Genomic DNA, 3,539 nt, shown 5'->3' with positions numbered 1-3,539 from the left:
AGATAGATTAAAGATAGATCTGTGAGTAGGGTACGAGAAATGGAGCCGAGGGTTTTTGTGCCTCTCTTTTTCTTCTGTTTGCGTGTATCACCCGGTGCGTCGATATATACTAGCCCCCTGTCTTTCTCTCGCCTCATGTCCGTTGCTTATTTCTCGTCTAGCTAGCCGCCATGGATCGAATGCCGGGGTGTACCTTTTATGTTTCTATTCCCAGTGTGTATAGTAATCTATCACTATGGCGAACGTCATCTTTCCTTCTTGACAGGAAAGCATGCATGCGTGAGGAAAGAAAGATAAACATTTTAGGGAGAACGTTGACCTTCTTCATTTCTTCTCTCACTCTGAAGGATCAGCGGCATATGATGTTTCTGCATACCAACTTGTGTTGGTATGTATTGTCCTTTTTCTTCCTCCTCCTCTTGTTCTTCTTATGGTGTATCTACAGAGCGACGCAGGAGTGTCTCTCCCATTGTTAACAGCGGACTGGCTTCTTACACTCTTTTCTTATAGTATCCCTTTAGATGTCTGTACCACCGTATGGACGCGCTTCTTTGAGGAAGGCTGGGTTTTCATCTATAAGCTTGTTATCGCACGATTCAAGAAGGTGAAGCGGCAGATGTGCAATCAAACAGATCTCGTTGAGCTTGTCAAGACAGCTAAGGTAAGAAGGGGAGAAACAAGATGAGAGGGTGGGATTCTCTTTTCTTCAGATATCAGTCACACTTGCTTCATCTCTTTCTCTTTCTATCACCTGGAATGACATAGATGGAGGCAGCGGGCCACGACCCACCCCTCCTCTCATTCTTCGATGTTTTCTATATCTATCTATCTACCTGTAGACTTGTATCCTTTTACCTATCTGTTTGTATCTAACTGTCTCTCTACCCATCTGTTCATATCTTTCTCTCTATGTAAATCTATCTGTTTCTATCTATCAACCAGATACCTACATGCTTGAAAGAAGATACAGAAAGGGAGAGAGCAGGAGACAAGTAGATACGGCTTAAAGAGATGTTGAAGACAGGAGACATCTTATCTATCAGAGATGTATTTCCTCTGTCTCTCTCTCAGTTTTGGTGGGCCTCTGATGCTCTCGCGGTTTCTGCAACACCCCTCTTCGGCAAACACAAGAACTCTCAAGCACTTCAGACAAACGCCCTTGGCGTTACTTCAGAAGTATCTCTTTCTTTCTAGCGCTCTTCTCTCCAGGCCATCTCTGTGTATGTGTATTTATATGTCTGATACGTAGGATGGCTTCTCGAACATAAAGATCTCGACATGTGTAGATTTCCTGTATATGCACGGTAGGTCTGCATGTAGAAGACTCATTCTACTCTCTCTCTCGCTTCATGTGGAGGTTGAGTAATAGCTAAAGGAGGAGAGAGTATAAGATGCAAGGCAAGCTAGCCTAGAGATGCAGTAGGCAGGAAAACGAAGAGATCTCCAAATTGAGAACGTCAAAAGAAGAAGAGAGTTTTCCGCCCCGTGAAGACGAAACATCCCGGCCACGGTCTTCCTCATGAAAAGTCAAGCGATGTCTGTTTCTCATCTTTCTTGTTTCGGTCTTCTTCTTTCGTTCAAGTAGTCATCTGTAGGCTGATGCTGATACTGCTGCTGCCTGCGTCTGGTGATGTAGTACGCAGCTCCACAGAATGCTCTAGCTGCTATGGGAGAGACACTTGTCTCCTGGATGCTTCCAGCAGGGGGAGGCTCTCAATCAAATACCTCAGCAGCAGCAGCATCAGGTGGAGGTGTCAGAAGTCTAGGTTCTGTGAGAGAAAGTGGAGGAGGAGGAGGAGAAGAACAAGGAAAAGATGAAGAAAGAAAAGGAAGTGATGCCACATCCACAGCCTCAGGTGCGAGGTCTTATCTAGCGGCTCTTGGGTCTTTACTGCAACAGCAATTTCAACAGCAAGGTGGAGCGACTAGTAATGCAGGGGTTGTATCAGGACTGGTGTCTGTATCGGTAAGTCCAATGAGTCGTTCTCTTCTCTTCTCTTTCTTCTTCTTTATCTGTATCTTGGCATTGAGGAAAAGGCGGAGTCGGTAGCAATCGATCATCTGCAAGAGAGACAGAGAGCATCACAGAAAAGAACTGCATGCACATGTGTATATGTAGACAGATATGAGTAAAGGTCTATTTTAGAATCGTGTGTATATCTCTATTTATCGAAAGCATATGGAAGTCTATATGTATATAGGTAGTACGAAAAAGACCATTTCGATGATCGTAGACCCCGTTTACATATATATCACCCGAATGTATATGACTGTTGTTTCTTGATGTCTCTTCTTCCTGGAAGAAAGAAGTTCTTCTCAAAGGAACTGGAAAGTTTCTCCTGCTCTAGTCATTCATTTCAAGTTTTCGTTGACTTGCGTTCTCACGATCCACTTTTACGGACTGTCTTCTGTCTCTCAGATCTCTCTCACTCTCGGTGTTTCCTATCTTCTTGTCTCTTATCTCTCACCCATTGTGAATGAAAAGGAACGAGACGGAGGAGAGAAAGATCTTCCAGAGGACTCGCCTCTCCGTGATAGATCTTCTTCTTCCTCGGTCCGGTGGCTGTGCTCTAGCCAGTGGTATCTACAGACAATCCTCATGAGCTTCGTTCATATGCATAACATACAAATGTCCATATATATGTCAGTATGCCCGTATGTCTATAGATCTTCTCTAAGAAGAGAAGTAGTAATAGTAGGAGTTATTGTATAGATCAGCTGCGCCAAGACTCCAAGATAGGTAGATACCTCTGCGACTTCCTGAGCGTACCGTGTCCGTCCTGTAGAGACTAAGGTATCCGCAGATACATTTAGAGATATCCATATGTATCGATACGGACTTGCTTGATGCTGTCGTCGTGATGGAAGAAAGAGATCTTCCGTAAAGATACACAGTGGCATGCTATATGGAGAGGGGTGAGTGGAAGTAAGCAACGAACGAAGGTGTCTCCGTCGCTAGCCAGCGTGAATGCGGTAGCTGGTTGGTTGTATGTCTGTGGCTGTATGTTGAAACAACGACCGGTCCTCCTCTTCCTCTTACAGAACGATCCAAATGCGAGTAACTCGAGGGAGATGTGGAGAGATATCATTGATGAAGCGAGCGATCTTGATGTCGATCGACGCCTATGTAAGTTAAGGAATTTCCTTTGGAAGCTTTTCTTCTCTATCTTCATAGAGTCTTCCAGTCGCAAGTGAACTACTGGCTTGCACCACCAACCCTCCACTGTTATTTTACTTGTATGGATGAGAAACGAGAAAGTGTGCTGTACATGCATAGGGTAAGGAAGAGTGCAAAAGTGCATAGGCAGGTAGATATACTTACTGATACTTTTCTCTAAATTCATATATATAGAGGTACGTACTCACTGACAAGGGTATCTTTGGTCACCCATTCACTAGATGCGCGCTGTAAGTCACCCGGTAAAGACTACTGTATCAGATACATTGAACTTGAATGGCAATGTGTGAATATGCATGTATGTATCGATGTATCTATCTACGTGTAACCTATCTTTGTCTATCTATCTGTTGAGTGTATT

At 44.0% G+C, this 3,539-nt stretch overlaps 1 protein-coding gene across 1 annotated transcript in view; it reads left to right on the top strand.

Annotated features, from left to right (window-relative positions):
• Window positions 1-3,539, top strand: part of CSUI_004103 (tbc domain-containing protein) — a gene marked incomplete at its 5' end in the record, with an annotated part of 9,708 nt that overhangs the window by 3,431 nt on the left and 2,738 nt on the right. The window contains 3 exons of the mRNA XM_068064298.1: window positions 446-661; window positions 1,644-1,966; window positions 3,043-3,127. Coding sequence (XP_067923729.1) covers window positions 446-661; window positions 1,644-1,661 — 234 coding nt within the window. The 3' untranslated portion in view covers window positions 1,662-1,966; window positions 3,043-3,127. The remainder of the gene's footprint in view (window positions 1-445; window positions 662-1,643; window positions 1,967-3,042; window positions 3,128-3,539) is intronic.

This window comes from Cystoisospora suis (assembly GCF_002600585.1).
Source record: "Cystoisospora suis strain Wien I chromosome Unknown contig_1850, whole genome shotgun sequence".
Lineage (NCBI taxonomy): Eukaryota > Apicomplexa > Conoidasida > Eucoccidiorida > Sarcocystidae > Cystoisospora > Cystoisospora suis.
This window is presented reverse-complemented; position numbering and strand designations above follow the sequence as displayed.